The sequence below is a fragment of the Anarrhichthys ocellatus genome, unplaced genomic scaffold, assembly GCF_004355925.1.
Source record: "Anarrhichthys ocellatus isolate YVR2014 unplaced genomic scaffold, GSC_Weel_1.0 scaffold106, whole genome shotgun sequence".
NCBI lineage: Eukaryota > Metazoa > Chordata > Actinopteri > Perciformes > Anarhichadidae > Anarrhichthys > Anarrhichthys ocellatus.
Window position 1 is genome coordinate 1 of NW_022280136.1, and position 19,090 is coordinate 19,090.

The 19,090-nt window shown below is 44.2% G+C and overlaps 1 protein-coding gene and 1 long non-coding RNA gene across 3 annotated transcripts; both read right to left on the reverse strand.

The window, feature by feature from the left end:
* Nucleotides 1-6: 6 nt before the first annotated feature.
* On the reverse strand, nucleotides 7-5,439 carry LOC116399238 (protein NLRC3-like). Its single transcript, XM_031876239.1, has 5 exons — nucleotides 3,528-5,439; nucleotides 3,257-3,430; nucleotides 2,933-3,106; nucleotides 1,088-1,134; nucleotides 7-948 (listed from the first exon to the last, which is right to left on the reverse strand). Exons 1-5 carry the CDS (start codon nucleotides 5,393-5,395, stop codon nucleotides 362-364), a joined length of 2,850 nt encoding a protein of 949 aa, XP_031732099.1. The 5' UTR covers nucleotides 5,396-5,439; the 3' UTR covers nucleotides 7-361.
* Nucleotides 5,440-17,091: 11,652 nt separating this feature from the next.
* Nucleotides 17,092-17,968, reverse strand: LOC116399253 (uncharacterized). Of its 2 annotated transcripts, none has more exons than XR_004213817.1 (3): nucleotides 17,894-17,968; nucleotides 17,484-17,535; nucleotides 17,092-17,385 (listed from the first exon to the last, which is right to left on the reverse strand). It is a non-coding gene; the product is annotated as an uncharacterized LOC116399253 (long non-coding RNA). The 2 variants fall into 2 exon arrangements; XR_004213818.1 differs by having other exon boundaries at nucleotides 17,484-17,548; nucleotides 17,894-17,967.
* Nucleotides 17,969-19,090: the final 1,122 nt, after the last annotated feature.

Genomic DNA, 19,090 nt, shown 5'->3' on the forward strand with positions numbered 1-19,090 from the left:
ACAACTTGTGGTTCTTGTTCCACAGATGCTGAATTTGATCCAGAAAGACTCTTGTTTGACATTCTGAGGTTTTTCTGAACACAAACAAATGTTTCAAGACAACAAAGTTCAGTTTTCTACACAAAGTCAAAGATGTTTCACAGCTTCTCTCAGACAACACATCATTTCAGGTCATTACATGGACCTCGCTCAGCTCTTTCACACATCCATCTGCAACACCACAAGTCCCAGAGAGCTCTCAACCCCCCAGAGTCCAGACCAGCTCAGGTACCCCTCACCTGCTCCAACTGCATCTACAACCACTGAGAGATCAGGTTGGTACGAACTCACATCAGCTGTGTGTGATCCTGTACACACTGATCTATATGGTCAGCAGAGAGAAGGTTCCTCTAGCAGGAGGAGACTCTCCCTCCTCCAGAGAACACAGAGACACTGAGGAACCACACCTGAACCAGAACCCAGGATAAAGAGGTTCAGTGAATGTGGTGTTGACGGTGTGGAGGTGGATCAGTGTGTCAGAGGAGACTCTGTAGAAGGACAGAGAGCCAGCAGGACAGTCCACATACACTGCTACTCTACCAGAGGAGGAGGAGGAGGAGGAGGAGGTGATGGATGTTCTTGTCTTATTGTGACAGACAGAGTAACCACCATCAGAGCACCACAGACTCCAGGACTGATCATTAAATCCAAACATACAGTCATCACCGTTTCCTCTCCTCCTGATTCCTCTGTAACTCACTGATATATAAACTCTTCCTCTCCACTCGACCTCCCAGTAACAGTGACCAGTCAGACCAGTTCTACACAGCAGCTGAGGCCAGTCATCAAACCTGTCTGGATGATCAGGATATGACTGATCCTCCTTCACACATGTCACCTTCCTGTTGTTGTCAGACAGTTTGAGTTCTCTGTTCACTGTGTTTGTGTCGAGTGTGAGTTCACAGGAATCTGATGGAGAGAACAAGACACAATACAACTGCAGTTATTAATCTATCATGTGTTTGATGATGACATCAGAGATGTGAATGAGTGATGTCACAGTTTGAAGATGCTTTGTTTTCATGAATCAAACTCAAAGCACACTTACACTTCCTCAGACCTGGTCTGGACCATCGTACTCCAGCAGGCTCCGCCCTGAAAGGAGGAGGGGGGTCAGAGCAGCATGGAGACATGGACATTACATCGCTCTCATACACAGACCTTTGTTATTCATGTTCACATGGAGCACTTATTATTCATCAGCTCATATTCTTTGACTTCACTGGAGCTTCTTCTGATTGGCCCATGACGACAGCTCATTATCTTCACTTATTCATGATGTATTATTATCAGTATTATATTGACAATCATCATCCATTTCACACTCAGTTTCCTCTACCAGTCAGTCAGTGAATCACATGTTTAAACCTGCATCAATTGATTTCTTTGTCTACTTGTGGTTCAGTGAAAACAAGCTGTGAACACAACATGTGACATATCAGCTTATAAAGTAGTTGTGTCTAACATGATATCAACAGCTGCTTCCACATCCAGCAGTTACACATCAACATGATGACTCATCAGGAGTCTTTGTGTTTGTGTCACCTGATGAATGGAAGTCCACTACTCTCTCTCTTGTAGCTCTGTGTTTGGTCTCCACCACCTCCTGAGGGAAACATCTGTCTCTTTAGCTGCTAAATGCTCCACTATGTTCACCAGCTCATCTCTAACTGAGTCTGTCTGCTGTTTGCTGCTGAGCAGGTAGTGAACAGTGGCTTCATCACAGCTTGTTGGATGAAAACAGCTGCTGCTGGAAACACTGAGACTCAACCAAACAGGAAATGTGCTGCAGAACCAAAACTAGGAGCTAAAAGAGGCTAAAAAGCTGTGTAGAGCTGCAGAGATGGAGACAGTTCTCTGTGGGTTCATCACCACCACATGACTCTTCACCATCACACAGAGTCAGCTGATCCGTTGCCAATATAGAAGTATTGATTGTTGGATGTTTTGGTCCTGACAAGCGACCACTTGTGTTTGCGTAATAATGACTGTTGTCTCTCAGAAGTAAAGGAGGAAGTAGCCTGAAATCACTACAGCACCACAAACCCTCTGATGGAGGAGGTCGGGGGGGATGGTTGGATGTACAAAGCTGTTCACATCCCGTCTCCTAGCAACAGTCAACACTGGTTTCTATTATCTGTTATCTGGGGGTGAAAATATTACAGTTCAAGTCCATCTGCAGCCGCCTGTGTCCCCCTAAAACTTTGGTCCAGTCCTCAATAAACCTCTTTGGGCTCTGACACACCATGTCCACAATCAGCTGTTGGTTCTTCACTGAGTGTCTGTGGCCGACTGTCACCTGTAGTTTCAACAAGTCGACTCTTATCAGCCGGGGAACTGGCTCTCAGTGCAAAACAAACCAAAACCAGGTAAAGCTAAACTCCTTTAAAACAGAAAAACATTCCTATTGTGATGATTTATCAAGACGCTTTAAACAGATTGTTTCTTTGTCTGTGTCTTTTCACAATAATGTCTGGACTAAAGGGCAACACGCACGAGCATCAAAACATCAACTATTGCTTGATATGAGCCCACAAACCTGCAGCGTGACAACGTTGACTCATGTCAACCCACCATGATGCCCGTCAAAGTGTCAGGATACACCACTGTCCTATTTTCTAATGTTGAACCAAGACAACGCTCCAGAAAAACAACAGTTTCATCACCTTCCCTCCCTGTTTTGGCTCAACCTGGCTACTGTTCCCTGACTACTTCTGTCTGTATTGATGGTCTGATGTGGGACACAACCATTTGATGAGTCTCTAGTAGTTTGAGGTCAGCTTGGTGTGTCAGGGTCATATTAACCAGGTTGACAGTGCGACAGAGAAAAAGTCTCCAGCTCTACCTCCTCCATCAGACTGATTGTCTGTGGCTGCAGCAGGCCTCTTCATACCTGAGAGTTTCCAGTCTCCAGTGTGGATCCTCCAGTCCATCAGACAGCAGCTTCACTCCTGAGTCTCCTGGATGATTGTAGCTCAGGTCCAGCTCTCTCAGATGGGAGGGGTTGGAGCTCAGAGCTGAGACCAGAGAAGCACAGCCTTCCTCTGTGATCAGACAGCCTGACAGGCTGCAAACGCACAAAACAACACACATGTCACATGATCTGAGGGAACTGTGAGGGCTGGAAGGTTTATGTTTATTACTGTCATCACCAATCTGTTTGTGTGTAAACTTTAAACTTAGTACTTAGTCCAAGAAAAGTAATTCACAGGGTCACCTGAGAGTTTCCAGTGTACAATGTGGACTATCCAGTCCAGCAGACAGCAGCTTCACTCCTGAATCCTGCAGGTCGTTGTTACTCAGGTCCATCTCTCTCAGACTAGAGGACTGGGAGCTGAGAACTGAGGACAGATCTTCACAGCTTCTCTCTGAGAGGTTACAGCCACTCAGTCTGAAGAGACAATGATGAAGAAGAAATAAACAATAAGTAGAAAAGATAGCAGCATATTTAAGTTATGATATATGAATCTAACTCTCTCTGTACTTACAGAGCTTTGTTGGAGGCTTTGACCACTGGCAGCAGCCTCAGAAGAGCCTCCTCTGAAGCAGAGTATTTCTTCAGGTCAAACACGTCCAGATCGTTTTCTGATGACAGTAAGATGAAGACCAGAGCTGACCACTGAGCAGGAGACAGTTCATCTGTGGAGAGACGTCCTGAACTCAGGGACTGTTGGATCTCCTCCACTAGAGAACCATCATTCAGTTCATTCAGACAGTGGAACAGATTGATGCTTTTCTCTGGAGACACATCCTCACTGATCTTCTTCTTGATGTACTGGACTGTTTCCTGATTGGTCTGTGAGCTACTTCCTGTCTGTGTCAACAGACCTCGTAGGAGAGTCTGATTGGTCTCTAGAGAAAGACCCAGGAGGAAGCGCAGGAACAAGTCCAGGTGTCCATTTGGACTCCGTAAGGCCTTGTCCACAGCACTCTGGTAGAGATGTGTTAGTTCAGGTTTGCCTCTAGAGACTTCAGACAACCGGGAGGTTGTTGGTTCTTCTGACAGCAGATTGACTCCAGAGTTGATGAAGGTCAGATGGACATGAAGAGCAGCCAGAAACTCCTGAACACTCAGATGGATGAAGCAGAACACCTTGTCCTGGTACAGTCCTCTCTCTTCTCTAAAGACCTGTGTGAACACTCCTGAGTACACTGAAGCTGCTCTGATATCGATGCCACTCTCTGTCAGGTCGGATTCATAGAAGATCAGGTTGCCTTTCTGCAGCTGATCAAAAGCCAGTTTTCCCAGAGACTCTGTCATCTTCCTGCTCTCTGGACTCCAGTGTGGATCTGACTCAGCTCCTCCATCATACTTGACCTTCTTCAGTTTGGACTGAACCACCAGGAAGTGGATGTACATCTCAGTCAGGGTCTTGGGCAGCTCTCCTCCCTCTCTAGTCTTCAACTCATCCTCCAGAACTGTAGCAGTGATCCAGCAGAAGACTGGGATATGGCACATGATGTGGAGGCTTCGTGAGGTCTTGATGTGGGAGATGATCCCTCTGGCCTGCTCCTTATCTCTGAATCTCTTCCTGAAGTACTCCTCCTTCTGTGGGTCAGTGAATCCTCTGACCTCTGTCACCATGTCAACACACTCAGGAGGGATCTGATTGGCTGCTGCAGGTCGTGTGGTTATCCAGAGGCGAGCAGAGGGAAGCAGTTTCCCCCTGAAGAGGTTTGTCAGCAGCACATCCAGTGAGGTGGACTCTGTAACATCAGTCAGGATCTCATCGTTGGTGAAGTCCAGAGGAAGTCGACACTCATCCAGACCGTCAAAAATGAACAGAACCAAGAACTCTTCAAACCTGCAGATTCCTGCTTCTTTGGTTTCACTGAAGAAGTGATGAACAAGTTCCACCAAGCTGAACTGTTTCTCTTTCAGCACATTCAGCTCTCTGAAAGTGAATGGAAATGTGAACTGTATGTCCTGGTGGTCTTTGTCTTCAGCCCAGTCCAGAGTGAACTTCTGTGTTAAGACTGTTTTCCCAATGCCAGCCACTCCCTTTGTCATCACTGTTCTGATTGGTTCCTCTCTTCCAGGTGAGGCTTTAAAGAGGTCTTCTTGTCTGATGGTTGTTTCTGGTCTGTATGGTTTCCTGGATGCTGTTTCAATGTGTCTGACCTCATGTTCATCATTGACCTCTGCAGTCCCTCCCTTCGTGATGTAGAGCTCTGTGTACATCTGATTCAGAAGGGTTGGGTTTCCTGCTTTAGGGATCCCCTCAAACACACACTGGAACTTCTTCAGGTTAGATTTCAGTTCACGCTGACAAACTGCTGCAGGAAGTCCTGAATGAATTCCTGAATAAAAACAAAGAACATCAATGAATACATTATTATACAAATATGTCAACATATCTGAATATATGTTGGTCCATCTCTTGAGACATTAGTAAACATCCCATTTATCCAGCATGTTGAATCTTTAGAGAAATCCTCTTACTGCTCTGCAGAGTCAGCCAGTTCCTCCTGCTTCATTCTCCTCAGGAAGTTTACTGTGATCTTCACAAATGCCTCTCTGCTGCTCCTCCTCTGCTCTTCATCCTCACCGTCCAGCACCTCCTCATCCTCCCTCTGACTCTCTAAGCATTCTGGGTAATCTGAACTCACAACCTTCTGGATCTTCTTCAGCTCGTTCTTCACAAAAGTGACGATGTTCTCCTCCAGCAGCTGGAACAGAATATTCTATGAATGACACAAACTAAAACCATGGAACCAAACATCAGATCCATGTTGGACAGACTGACAATCCACTGGTCTACAAAGTGCAGCATGGAGATGATTGTGAACACAATAGATGTAAAAGTAGTTGTACATGTACAGACCATAAATATGGAGTCCAGGTGTGTTTGATGCTGCTGGGCAGACTGACCTCTGGGAACCTCTGACCTCTCCTGGTCCTCTCTGTGGAGGAATCATGAAGAATCAGCTCACATTGTGTCTGTCCACACAGAGATAAACATAAGGTAAAGTTCCATGAAGTGATATGTGGATGTGGATCAGATGAGTCCCTGTAGTGGTAAAGGTTTACTAGTCCTGCTGATCCCACTGAGAATCAACAGTTCAGTCTTTCAGCTCACTGTTTTCTTCACCAGTCAGTTTGCTTTAGTCCCAACAGCTCTCACCAAAATTGTTGAGTGTGGGGTAAGGGTGGCACCAAAGGCATCTGGATGGGTAATGGAACTATAAGACGAGATAATCCAACCCAACAGAACATATGCACTTAAATTTATAAGCGTAAATAATAAAGAGAGACGTGTGATCAGGACAGTTCCCTGGAGGGTGTCAGAGATGATAGAAAACTATAACGTAACTGCCGAATTGACAAATAAGGAAACGAACGGTACAACTCCATCTGTTAAAATAACCAAAACTAGTCCAACATTTATACCATTGATGAACCCTATCGACAACAGTGGTAGACATACAGTTACCCCCAAGCCAGTAAAGTCTGAGAGTGAGATAAATGTTACAACTGTTAATACTCCTACCATAAGAGCAAAGGTAAATAAGGTAACAACCGTTATCACTCCAACCTTAAGAGTTAATTTGAGCAGCGGTACAACCGCTGTCACTCCTACTCCAAAACCATGGTCAATCAAAGTTCCAAGCACTCCTGCAGGGATACAAGTGACAGTGCCAAGTGAGGTTAGCACAAAACCAAGCCATCCGTTAGTAACAACAACTGGAAAACAAGTAGACACGATGACTAAGGCAGTAATTCCTAATGTAGTGGTAACTAATTCAACTATCGTTCCAAAGGTAAAGAAAGCCGAAGGAGCTATAGAAGTAGGTAACAACATAATTTATGATTATGATAACTATGACAGCTATGACCCAGAGGGGGGATGGGACCAAACGGTAGAGGATGTAGAAGACTCAGGGAGCCAATTCAGGCCAATGCAGAGAAGCATTAGAATAACAGGAGATGAAGACTGGGAGCAAGCTAATCAGAATGGGTGGTATAAGTGGGCATGGTACTCAGTAAAAGAGATGATCTCCATTGAATGCATAATGTGTTCAGAAGCTCCAACAACATTGCCTATAGTGGTCCCAGAAAAACATACTTTCAAAGAGTGCGCAAAGACAACAGCATGAATGTAGAGAGGGAAGATTCGTCCCCAGAGCAGGGTTAGCTTCAGTCTTCAGACTTCCTATGTGTGGTGTTCAATGTAGACTCTTGTATGGATCCCAAAAGAAACACAACTACTTAGATCTGTATCCTGAATATCAACTACGAAATGCATGTGCAGAATTTATGATTTACACAACACAGAATGAGCCTCCCACTAATAATAAAGTAGATCAATTAGAAGAGTATGAATGTTTTGCCAGTGGTGGATTTGCGTCAGACAAGAAAGGGGTTAACGTAGGCAATACTACTGGTTACTGTAAAGTAACTTGGGTGGTGTCCTGGTTCCCACACGCTAACATTACTTCTTCGTTCATCAGGAGACCGGTATGGTATGAAAACCCAATACCACGAGACCAAAGTTGTGAAAACACAACTATGACCATTCCCACTCTTCATTTGTTGAGTGAACAAACAACAGGTATAGCCGACAGCTATTGGATGTGTGGTGAAAATGTGTTACTGAATATTCTGCCACCCAGATGGGTAGGGCTGTGCGCGTTGGTTCGAATGAGGTTACCAGTAGTGGTGATATATAACGGGGCAGGGGAAACAATTAAAATGCCGGAAGTGCCCGATGGGAAGCGCAGATATAAGAGACAATCCACGCTGGACCAACGTATCCAGTTAGATGCTATAGGACAGCCTAGAGGGATTCCAAATGAGTTCAAAGCACAAGATGAGGTTAAGGCAGGATTCAAATCTATATTACCCTGGATTACTATTAACAAAAACGTTGACTGGATCAATCATATCTACTACAATCAGCAGAAGTTCATGAATTACACTGATGAGGCCTTTAAGGGGTTGGGTGAGCAGCTACACCAGACCAGTACAATGGCATGGCAAAACAGGCAAGTATTAGATTGGATCCTAGCTGAAAAAGGTGGAGTATGTCAAATGTTTGGGAAACATTGTTGTACATTCATTCCCAATAACACTGCACCTGATGGGATATTTGCTGTTGCAATGGGGAAAATTTGGGGTTTGAGACAGGAGGTTAAGGACAATGCTGGCAAGAGGGGGGTGGTCATGGGATTGGTTAGACCAACTTTTGGGAAAATGGGGGTCCGTATTGGTAAAAGCAGGCATTAGCGCATTAATAGTTTTAATTGTGGCTTTTCTATTGGCATGTTGCATCGTACCCATCCTGAGGAGACAGTGCCAGAGGAGCATGGACAAACAGATGGGTGTCATGGCAAATCTCCAACTGGCTCAGATGATGAACATGATGACGATTGAGCGAGGGACAAAGGCCCAGTTCGCTCAAATGGTGGTTGGACGACCGGACCTGTTTCCGGACCTGTTTCCCATTCCGGACTATCTGGAGGACTCCGATGACATGGAGGAAACAGGACTAGGAGGCATCTCAGCATAAAAACGAGAGCCTGAACTTTGTTGAAAGTACATACACGTCCAAAAAACACCATGTCACATGTTTTATTATCTGTCCAAACTGTTTCACTATAAATTGAATGTATTATAATCTGATATTTCTACATTCACATATATCCAAAGTCACGATTCAGTCATGATTCATATAGTCTGTGTACAAGTATTATAGTGTATAGTTTTATCATAGACATTGCATCTAATGAATACCGATATATTGTTCAATATTTTGGAGAAACTAAAATGTGTGATGTATCAGTTAGTACATGTTTGTGAGCAAGAACAGGTTCACTTCATACCAAAAAGGTGGTCGCTCGGCGGGGAAGGACCATAAGGGAGTTTTTCCTGTAATGCAACCTGCGGGTTTTTTCGCCCTTATATCAGAATCAGAACCGTTTATTGCCATGGTATGTTGAACATACAAGGAATTTGACATGACGGGAGGTGCATAACATTTAACAACAATCAACAACATTAACAGTGCAAAGTAGAAACATATTAAATTTACAGAAAATATAAAATAAAGTAAAATATAAAATAAAGTGCACAAATGAACAGATAACAGGACTATAAACAAGTGAGATGTAAGTGTAGTGTAAAAGTGTCGAGTGTAATAGAAGGGATGTGCAGGGGAGTGACCGGTAGAAATTTGTCCTGGGGATGACAGAGTCAGTGGGGGTCCCGGGCTCTGTTAATGAGCCCGACTGCCGAGGGGAAAAAACTGTTCATGTGTCGTGAGGTCTTGGTCCTGATGGACCTCAGCCTCCTACCAGATGGAAGGGGCACAAACAGTTTTTGTCCAGGATGAGAGGGGTCAGCTACAATCCTTCTTAAAGTGAACAAGTCCTGGAGGGACGGCAGATTGCAGCCAATCACCCTCTCGGCAGAGTGAATGATGCGTTGCAGCCTGCCCTTGTCCTTGGCAGTGGCTGCAGCGTACCAGACTGTGATGGAGGAGCAGAGGATGGACTCAATGATGGCTGTGTAGAAATGCACCATCATTGTCTTTGGCAGGTTGAATTTCTTCAGCTGCCTCAGGAAGTACATCCTCTGCTGGGCCTTCTTTGTGATGGAGCTGATGTTAAGCTCCTACTTGAGGTCCTGGGATATGATGGAGCCCAGGAAGCGGAAGGACTCCACCGCGTCGACGGGGGAGTCGCACAGGGTGATTGGGGCTGCATTCTTCCGGAAATCCACAACCATCACTGTCTTTAGAGCATTGAGCTCTAAGTTGTTCAACCCGCACCAGGTCACCAGATGGTCAGTCTCCCACCTGTAGGCGGACTCATCCCCACCAGAGATGAGTCCAATGAGGGTGGTGTCATCTGCGAACTTCAGGAGCTTGACGGACTGGTGACTCGAGGTGCAGCTGTTGGTGTACAGGGAGAAGAGCAGAGGGGAAAGAGCGCAGCCTTGGGGGGAACCGGTGCTGATGGTCCGAGAGGCTGAGCTGTGCTTTCCCAGCTTGACGTGCTGCTTCCTGTCAGACAGGAAGTCTGTGATCCACTTGCAGGTGGAGTCGGGCACGTGCAGCTGAGAGAGCTTGTCGTGCAGCAAAGACGGGATGGTGTTGAAGGCAGAGCTGAAGTCCACAAACAGGATCCTGGCGTAGATTCCTGGGGAGTCCAGATGCTGGAGGATGAAATTAAGACCTGTTGGCTCTGTAAGCGAACTGCAGGGGGTCCTTTTAGGTGGGACAGGACGAGGCGTTCAAAAGACTTCATGACCACAGAGGTCAGGGCGACGGGCCTGTAGTCGTTAAGTCCTGTGATCCTAGGTTTTTTGGGGACGGGGATGATGGTGGAGACCTTGAAGCAGGCTGGTACGTGGCATGTCCCCAGGGAGGTGTTGAAGATGTCTGTGAACACCGGAGACAGCTGATCAGCACAGTGCTTCAGGGTGGAGGGGGACACAGAGTCTGGGCCGGCTGGGTCGTTACTGGGGAGGGGGGTGCGCGAGAGGACAAATGTAATGGTGGTCTAAATTTAAATTTAAAGGCTGGTACGTGGCATGTACCAAAAATGTAATGGTGGCCTAAAAAGTTTGGGAACCGGTGCTGTAGAGCAGTGATTCTCAACTGGTGGGTCGCGACCCAAAAGTGGGTCGCGGACCCTTTTTCAGTGGCCTTTGCCTGACAAAAAAAAAAGGGCATTTTTATGCAGCGGAGTTATTCCAGCATTTACGGCACATGTTCAGTGGTGCAGGAAAAACACAGACCAATGTGTTGTGAATCACATCACGTGATGGGGGCGGCGTGATAGGCCCCGCTGATTGTTGTGTAACAGTGGTCCAGAATGTTCTCCTCTCTGGTAGGGCATTTAATAAACTGTCTGTATTTAGGGAGTTCATGGCTGAGCTTTCCTTTGTTAAAGTCACCAAGGACAATAACTAAAGAGTCCGGGTAGGTCCGCTCCACACACAGTATCTGGTCGGCGAGCGCACACTGTGCTTCCTGCACGTTGCTCTGCGGCGGAATGTAAACACCGACCAGTATGAATGAGGCGAACTCACGGGGGGAGTAAAAGGGTTTGCAGTTTATGATGAAAGATTCCAGATCAGGAGAACAGTGCTGAAGAATCACTGACACATCGTTGCACCAGCCACTATTGGTATAAAAACAGATTCCTCCACCTTTCGATTTGCTGGAGAGCTCCGTGTCGCGGTCCGCGCTGAAAAGCTGGAAGCCCGCCAGCTGGAGCGCAGAGTCCGGTATGGATCCACAGAGCCAGGTCTCAGTGAAGCACAAAACGGAAGATGAAGAAAAGTCTCTCCTCACCAGTAGCTGAAGTTCGTCCAGTTTGTTGCACAGTGAGCGGACTTTTGAGAGAAATATGCCCGGCAGCGGTGTTCGAAATCCACGTGTGCGAAGACGCACAAGCACGCCAGCCCACTTCCCTCTCCTCCGTGTCTCACTGCATGGGCTAAGGTGAGCGCACCTTTGACAAGAATGTCCAGTAATTCCACAGAAGTTAGCAGAAAAGTTGGAACTAAGTCCGCTGGAGTTGTACCCCTGATGTTCATGAGCTCATCTCTGGTGAAAGAGCTCCGGGTACGCAGCATAAAACTGAATTTACGACAAAAACAACACAAAACAATGCGCACCAACACGTCGACGCATCCTTCTTCGGCGCCATCTTAGTTTTGTGAAAGTGAACCTTAGTATTGAGTGATATTATTTGAAATATCTTACTAACTCAAATGTTCTTTATTGGTATTTAATCAAGCACATACAATTTAGATAAATTATTTGGCAGGATCATTCCCTGATTCTATTCTGTATAATCCATATAATCACTTGTGTTGTTGCAATGCTGTGAGGGATCAAAACTTTAGGTTACAGTTCCACCTATTTGACAAAAGTTATATGAAGTTATGTTGGGGGTCAAGTGACCCCCAAAGGGGGGATATGTTGAAGAAAATCATCATATAACTTAAGATTGAGCTGAACATATTTGGCTTCACAAGAAAACAGTTTATATAACTTGTTATGTTGAACACATTCTGTTTCACAAAAACATTCTTAGAAAGTGATTCGGACGAGCCAGACAAATTGTCATAAATCTCTCCAATTTGTACCAAAACATTTCCCGTACATGGATCGTGTGTTCTGCCAAAAGGTTATCTTGACCCAAACGAGGACATGAGAACATGACATAATGAAGAGACCAGATGTGCTTTGTTTTTGGTTCAACGGACTGGTGGAAAGTGACTTAAGGGGGGTGAAGTTTGACTATAAAAGTGATCCGTGAAAAGTAATACATTGGATTTGTTTGGATGTGCTGAACTTGTAATATGTTGGCTTGTTCTCATTAAAACACTTCCCGCTGTGTTGCAACTTCCGTTCGTCGTTTCTTGCATTTTGCCACAACACTAACAGTCTACAATCAAGCGGCGGCTCTTCATCGTTCTTGCTACTTCAGCTCCACTGATGGGCCCAGTAGAGGTTTCCCAGCTGAAAAGGGAACTACGATCCATTGAGTGGCTCATGGAGGACGTCCTCCAACGGCAGACGGAGCTGTGTTCCCAGCTAACATGTCTCGAGCCGGTGAGGATCCAGCAGCCTCGGACCATGGATGTAGCAGCTATTCTCTCTGGTGACCCTGGTCCGACTTCACCTCGGCCCCCATCCTGGGCCTCTACAGTTAAAGGTTGGAGGTTCTCTTCCCCTCTACGACCCGCTCAGCATCAGCGGTGATGACACTCCACTCTTCAACTTTTTCTCACCGCTGGCCGAGCTTCCTCTAGAGCCTGTACTCTCCTCTATTCCACCTCCTGCCCGTGGAGCGGACCGTGTGAGGCGTCCCTCTAGAAAGCGCTCCATTCCCACCAGAGCCACCTCGTCAACAGACTCACCATCACCTGCGTCAGGGACCCCCCCCCCGGGGGGCAAACCTCCTCCCACTCAGGCATCAGCTCAGGTGGTCAATCATTCAGCTCATTAATGATCGACCACAGACTCAGATCACAGCTTGCAGTACATAAAGGAACCCTGCAACCGGGCCACCTGAGATTTGAATAGTTGGAGACTCAATCATCAGATTTGTGAAGCTCCCAGGTGCAATGACATACTGTGATTTTATTGAGCTCTCGTTGACATCATCCCTCTGTTCTCACTGTGATAGTGCACGCTGCCACCAATGACGTCATGTCAAGGCAATCCTCAAAGTTCCTTATCAACTTGAGTCGTGTCACGGTCTTGGTTTTGGTTTAGTTTGTTTCCTGTTTTATTTTGAAGTTCCCCGCCTCTTGTGCCCCGTGTTCACTTCACTTCCTGTCTGTGTGATTGCCTGCCCCGCCCCTGATTGAATCCTCCTGTCTGATCACCTGCACCTCCCCAGTGTATTTAAACCCTGTGTTCCTGTCTCAGTGTGGGTATGTCTGCTCTGATCTGCTTCCCGGTATGTTCCTGCTATCATGGATGTATCCCTCGTGCATTTTCTTTCTAAATGACCTCATTCTGTTTTGTCTTTTCCCGTTCTGGTACTCTTTGGATTATTTGTTCCTCCCTTTTGGACTCACCTTTGTAAGTTTTGTTTTGGACTATTCTTTATTTAAATCACTGTTAAATATCCTTCTGCTCCTGAGTCTACCTGCATCTGGGTCCATCCCCTGTTGCCCTCTTTGCCCCCCTGTGATAAGTCGCTTGCCTCCACCATAGAAAGCCTGAGGAGAAGGTGGAGCCTGTCTGGTCCAAGTACCACTATGACCAAAAGCTGTGACCGTTTTAGTCTTTTTAGCTGCTGCACCTGTGGACGCAAAATATATATACTCTCTAACAACACCATATATGTGACTTAGCGTGTGTTCCTTCCTCACTAACAACACCATGTATGTGACTTGGCGTGCGTTCCTTCCTCACTAACAACACCATGTATGTGACTTGGCGTGCGTTCCTTCCTCACTAACTACACCATGTATGTGACTTGGCGTGTGTTCCTTCCTCACTAACTACACCATGTATGTGACTTGGCGTGTGTTCCTTCCTCACTAACGTCACCATGTATGTGACTTGGCGTGTGTTCCTTCCTCACTAACTACACCATGTATGTGACTTGGCGTGTGTTCCTTCCTCACTAACTACACCATGTATGTGACTTGGCGTGTGTTCCTTCCTCACTAACGTCACCATGTATGTGACTTGCCGTGTGTTCCTTCCTCACTAACGTCACCATGTATGTGACTTGCCGTGTGTTCCTTCCTCACTAACATCACCATGTATGTGACTTGGCGTGTGTTCCTTCCTCACTAACGTCACCATGTATGTGACTTGGCGTGTGCTTCAATGTGTAACAGGACCGTATGTGGGATGTCTGCGCTGCTTCCATTAGAGGAAGTAACTCAATGGGGTGCGGACAGTTAACCACAGAATGTTTAGGTCAGAAACAGATGTTAGTGAGGACTCATCTGACGCATTTTATTTATTAAAAATCTTATTTTACGGTTTGATTGTGTTTCTTATTTGCTTTCATGTTTTATTGTGAAGCACTTTGTAACTTTATTTTGGAAAAGTGCTATTTAAATAAAGTTATTATTATTATCATCAGTTTGAAATCCTCACCTTTGATCAACAGAGTGGTGTCCATCTTTGAAATTAATATAATGAGGCATAGACCAGTCACTCTTCATGGACACACAGCTGGGTCCAGGTCCAGGACAGTCTGGTCCCTGATGGATGCTGGTCACATGTGTAGAAACAGTCAGTGAATGAAAGCCTTTGAGTCATGTACAGGTAGAGATGGTCATCTCACCTCTGAGCTTTGGTGTGGCTGGTTTTAGAGGGAGGGACTCCCTCCTCTCTGTCCTTACACTGATTCATAGCAGAGTCCACACCTTCACACAAACACAACATTATTTCTCTTCATCATGACAAACACACACAGCTCATTCACCTCAATACTAAAGACACTCATGGGACAGTTTCCATGGTGTTGTCACTTTGAGCTGCAGAGTCCTCTCTAAGAAATGACGTTCACAATGCTCTTTCGTCTGTTGGCTTGTTTGAAGACTAGAAGAAGACTCTTCATGTGGCTTTTTATTGGCCTCTTTGGGGATGACGGCACTTTTCACTTCTATTTGACTGACTTTGAAAAGCTCTTCAACGTTTGAAATGTTCCTCTGTTTCCACGTCTACTACATCCAGTCAGAGCAGGACGCAGCTCGTCCAATAATCCAAAATCAGTCATGTGACCTTGTTAGCTACTGCTGAATTCACATCACTTTGTACCTTCATGTGTAGAGGAACCAGTGAGAGCAGAACTGAAAGCATCCGTCCAATCATTGATCAGCACATCAGCACTCATTCCTCCTTTACATCAACGTCGTGATTCTCTCTGATGGAGTCACACTGTCTCCTCTCAATGAGGCTGTTAGGGGAGCTGTCGCCCTCTGGTGGCTCAGAGGGAAACCGTCACCTTGAACTGACTCATTTCACCGTTTACCGCTTTTCACAATAAAACACCATTTGTTGGGTTGATCTTTGAAAACTGTTTAACATCAGCTGAACAGTTTCTTTATGCAGACAGACGCTTACACACATAAAATGAGTTTGTCTAAACGTCATTGAGCAGTAAAAGCTTCATTTATTTGAGGATCATCACGTTTGTGCTTCAACATGAAGATTAAAGAGAAGCTGCTTCCTTCAGATCGTCACAAATTATTTTTAAACAGTCAAATCAAACTGAATTCACATTTTTAAATAATCAGCGATTCTTACTAACCGTTAGAAGCAGAGAAGAAGAAGCTACGACACCACGAGCTCCAGAAGTGAAAGTAAAGAGGAAACGGGAAGGGAGGGGCCGTCACGAGGACACTACTTCCTCATGTTGCTTTGTGTTAAAGTTCATATCAAACAATATCCACCTTATCAATCCTAGGGGGGGGGGGCAAATATGAAATTATGTGTAGAAATATAGAAATAATATTGTCAGAAATGTTTTATGAAGCAAACAAAGGAGAGATTATAATCATTGTTTTGATACTTTGTTTTATCATTTTATCAAGAAAAAAACAGAAATTCAGAAATGCCATCTTTTTGTTTGTTTCCGTTTTAAACCAAAAACGACAAAACTAGAGAACCAAAGTCAAATAAATCCCTCATCCCTTTATGTCTCTGTCCCTGGTATCTGTCTCTGGTCTCTGTCCCTGGTGGACTTATTGAGTCCAGCATCCATACCTGTGCCCCACCACCAGGTGGCAGCAGTCTCACTACAGTAAATTGCAAATGAACCATGAACATCAAATATGTATGGCAGATCATTTCCGCAAGGCGGGGGGTGGATTTTTAGTTAACTTTTTTTTTTTTGCTGTTGGGAATGGGCTTCCATAAATATGAGATGAAATAAACATCATTAAATACATGTGTGTCAATAACCTGGATCATGAACAAAGAAGAGGTAAACGTGAGTAAATGTGCTTTAAATACACGTGTACTGCCATCTAGTGGTAGAAATGTGAAACACTAACTTCAACAGTCTGAGCTCTGAGTTCACTAAAACATGTGGAGACATAAGTATCAGTGGTAAGAGCAACAACTCTGTGAACACAACATGACTTTAATTAAACTATATTATGAACTGTATCACATCAAACAATCCTCAGATTACCTCACTACTGAGTGGGAGGAGCCATGATCTTTAGACACGCCCCCTTGAGAGTCTCACCAGCGAGGATTTGGATTTCTGCTTTTTTGCTGTATTGAAAACGTACCGAACCGAACCATGGCACCACTGTGTCGTATTGAACCGAACCGAGAATTTCGTGAACCGTTACACCCCTAATATATATATATATATTATATATACTATTACTGTATACACTATACACTAGTGTATATATACACAAACACACATAAGCAGCATTTCAATGTTATAATTGGTGGCGGTGTAAGGAGGACTAAAGATGTCATTAAATACATAAATAATTAAGTTATTACATGAACGTAGTGCAGTAAAAACTACAATATTCACCTCTGAGATGTAGTGGAGTACAACTATAAAGTAGCACCATAAACCTGAAATACTTCAGTGCCTCTGACACTATAGAGAATATTAAACATGTTATTATCATTGACAGTAACGTGAAGCAAGAATGTAACATGACATCTACACTGTAGTCTGTGAAACTCTACTTTTTGTCCGAATACAGTGCACCAGCAACTTTAAAGAATTAACAACAGTTTTGATGGAAACTACATATGGATAATTTAAAGATGCAAATACAGGTGAAATAATACACACCAGGAACTGTTGATGGACGACCCGCTCCTTCTGGCAGCAGACACATGAGGTCCTGGGGAACAGGCACTGGTCTCTTTACAGTTAGAGCTGCAAGGAGAGAAGGATCACAACACATAGTCAATGGTTTATAACGAATATGAGGACAGTGAATATGACAGATACGTTTAAATGTTGGATGCATTTACCCTCTATGTGAACCCTTCAGATGAGTTGGTGCAGCCAGTGCAGCAGATGGTTCTAAGGAAAAAGCCTTGAAAGTCATTTATATTTTGACAATATACAAACACTACTGTTAGCATCGTTACTTCACCTTTCTCAACCTTATCCAATGACACAGACTGTTTCTAACATTAATATATAAAGAATATATACTTCATTCATACACGTGTGTTCATGTTTCAATGGGTTAATATTCAGTAGCCAGTCATTATGATGTAACCTAGGCAGGTGAAGCAACATGGCACACTTCAAACACATGCATGCAGGTGTTAGTAACACAGCAGTTTCACATGTATGTATATATGTATGAACTGTAACTGATTTTAAATCTTCAGGGGGTAGAAAAAGAAATTAAAGACAGCAAATGTTTACTCACAGCTCTGCACATGTTGCTTGGGGAGGAGAGATACTCAGCATCCCTCTCTCCAGCTCTTCATCTTCATCCATCACTGAGATGCAAACAGACGAGAATAAGAACGTCATTAAATGAATATCTTCTTGTACTTCTTGTATAATGTAATAAACAACATTATTTTAACAGTGATGGAGAAAGTCTACACATCTTGTACTTCAGTAAAGAAATATGTATTAATACCACCACATGGTGTAAATACTCTTTTACAAGTAAAAGTCCTGCATTCAAATCTTACTTACTCAAAGTCTGACTTAAGTAAAAGTACAAAAAGTAAACTTTAAGGAGCAAAAATAAAAGTACTCATGATGCAGAATATTATGCATTAAATTATTATAATTATTGAGGCATTAATGTGCTTATCACTGCAATGACTTTATACACTGCTGGTAGTTTAATCTGTAATAACACATCATTTATAAATTGAGTATATTGTGTCTAATATCCTGATTCTGCTAAATAACTAGTAACTAATGCTGTCAAATACACGTGGAGCAGTAAAGGTACATAACTATAAACTACATGCATTAATAACGATACGTGACGTGATAGAGAGCTCCAGAAAATGCGGGCTGTCACCGGAGAAAGTCTTTCATTCGCAAAACGGCACCACAGCGCAACTAGCGGCCAAAGATATATTACGTCCTTTCGGCTCCACAGCGCTGCTGGTGGCCAAAGATATATTACACCCGTAGTGGTTTAGGACTACCATTGAAAATGAATGGAAAACGGTTTAGGTTGATAAAAACGATTCTCTATGATAGTTCTTATCACTACGGGTGTCATATATTTTTGTCCACAAGCACGATTCTGGGGGCGCTGCTTCTCCCCTTCCATACAAGTAAGGAGACCCCGTTTTCCTTTTTGAGTGACAGACGTGCAGCATCTACAGCAGCAGACGACAGTAAACAACCTGTGCTTTCCACAGAGTTTTATCACGGCTCTATCTTCGGACAAACAGTCAAACATATCCCACGTAAGTACGGCTCATTTGTTCAAGTATTTAATGAACGCCTCTCAGTTGTGGGTAAACTGTTTTTATAGTTTGATTACATACTTACGTAACGTTATATTTGCTGTATGTATGTAATGTTTATATGTCAGCATTAACAGTTACTCATTAGCTTGTCTTCATTAATCACATTCATATTGGCCTTCTTA